Source organism: Camelina sativa, chromosome 5 (assembly GCF_030686135.1).
Source record: "Camelina sativa cultivar CO46 ecotype springtype chromosome 5, ASM3068613v1".
Classification (NCBI taxonomy): domain Eukaryota; kingdom Viridiplantae; phylum Streptophyta; class Magnoliopsida; order Brassicales; family Brassicaceae; genus Camelina; species Camelina sativa.
Genome location: NC_141884.1, coordinates 31,896,188 through 31,898,129, shown reverse-complemented (window position 1 = coordinate 31,898,129; position 1,942 = coordinate 31,896,188). Strand labels below are relative to the sequence as shown.

General features: G+C 40.3%; 1 protein-coding gene across 1 annotated transcript; it reads right to left on the bottom strand.

Moving 5' to 3' along the window:
• Positions 1-541: 541 nt before the first annotated feature.
• Positions 542-1,249, bottom strand: LOC147944571 (uncharacterized protein At4g02000-like). Its single transcript, XM_087512648.1, has one exon. It carries the CDS (start codon positions 1,247-1,249, stop codon positions 542-544), a length of 708 nt encoding a protein of 235 aa, XP_087368774.1.
• Positions 1,250-1,942: the final 693 nt, after the last annotated feature.

The window sequence follows — 1,942 nt, the reverse complement described above, 5'->3', positions numbered from 1 at the left end:
GAGCCAGTCCCGGAAGGTCCGGCCTCAAAAAAGCCAGTCCTATAAACCGTCAGACTGACTTGAAAAGGTTGTGAAAGAGTGAGAAAGTTTTCTCGAGAAACACTCGAACCATAAACTACCTGCTCCATTGGCCAAGTTCTATCTTCCTTCAAGAATGGCTCAGAGATACTTGTATCAGCTTTGGAAAGATTGAAACCTTCAATACTCTGAGAGGATGGAGGATTCTCAAAGCCAAAGAAAAACCCCTTTCCTTTGTTCATCTCTGGATGGAAGATAGGAGCTGGTTCTAGACGCAGGATTGATTTTTTCCCTATGGGATCTTTTTCCACATATCCCACTGTTTTTTAACCCTCTCTCTTTTTATCACTATATCCTCATCATTTCCTATACTCAGATACTGCCTCATACCTTCAAGCACTTCGGGAGCGATATGTGGTCTTCTAGAGTTAGGATCAATTCCAACTTGATCTTCAGATAGAACACCAAACAAGGGATCAGACGGTTTTAAAACAGGAGAAGGTTTGGGTTTATCAGCTGATCCTCATGCTCTTTTGGCTCCATCCAAACACGCCTGTTGGTTCAAAAATAAGGGGCAAAAATCCTTCACGTGTGTAAGCCTCTGGCATTCAAAACATCTCTTCTGGATTTTTTCATACTCAAAGTTTACAGATGTTGTGCCACCATTCTTGATAACCATTGCCTTAGATCTTCTAAGCGGTCTTGATACATCAAACAGAACCTTTACTCTAATGAAATCTTGGACCTGAGGCGCATCCGGGTCGAAAGCTACCTCCAAGACTTGCCCAATGATTTCCCCTAAAGCCGTCAAGGCCTTCTTTGTATAGAAATTAATTGGAATCTTCCATATCTGAATCCAGATGGGAAAAAATTGTAGGTAGTTGTCAGGAGGGAATTCACACCACCAATCCATAACCAGCTCCCACTGATTGTAAGTCTGGACTCCTTTGTCAAGAATTTCTTGAAGATCATGTTCATACTTGAATATGAACTGAAACCTTTCTCTCGACAGGGCAATTCCCCTCACTCTTCCAATCTTTTGCCACTTCCTTGGCATATCTCTGATCAGGTGAAACATCGGCTGGTGAGATGGGTTCAAAGTACGACCCACCAAACTTATTGAATTTCTTTCGCATGAAGAGAATTCTGGGAGATCAGGCATCTCGAAAGACACATCTTCTTCATCTTCAAGTGACATAGCCATTAAAGCTTTATCCATAACAAAGGACATGGTTTGTTGTTAGTTGGGATAAAATCACTCAGAAATACAGAAAAGATTCTAGGAAGAACACTTTTAACTCTCGAACTTTTTCAGATCTTCTTTTTGAAAAACTAAAAGGAGGGATGACCAGGGTGAATAGAGCTCACAGAAACGTGTTTTTCCAATAAAACTCTATTAAACAAACTATTGAAAGACATTGGATGAAATAGAGAGTTCTAAGCCCATAAGAGGGAAGCCTTGGTTAACTCTCAAATTTGTTTAAGTCTTCCAACCCAACATCATTTCTACAGTGGTTCTCAGGGTTCAGTCCGAGAGTAACAGAGGTAATGAACAAGACTTTGATAAAGAAGGTTTCTGTAAAGGAAATAAAGAACGCAACTTTTTCTATCAAAGCTTCGAGTGCTCCGTGACCTGATGGAATGTCTGTTCTTTTTTTTCAACATTATTGGAGCACTGTTGGTCCACAAGTTATCTTGAAAATTCGAAAATTCTTAATAGAAGGAATCCTGCCCCCAGACTGGAATTACACTCACTTGTGTTTGATTCCAAAAACTCATCACCCTACAGAAATGGCAAACCTGAGACCAATAAGTCTTTGCTCAGTCCTCTACAAGATCATCTCAAAGATTTTGTTTTTTAGGCTTCAACCCTTTCTGTCTGATTTAGTCTCTTAAACACAATCGGCCTTTGTGTCTGATAGAC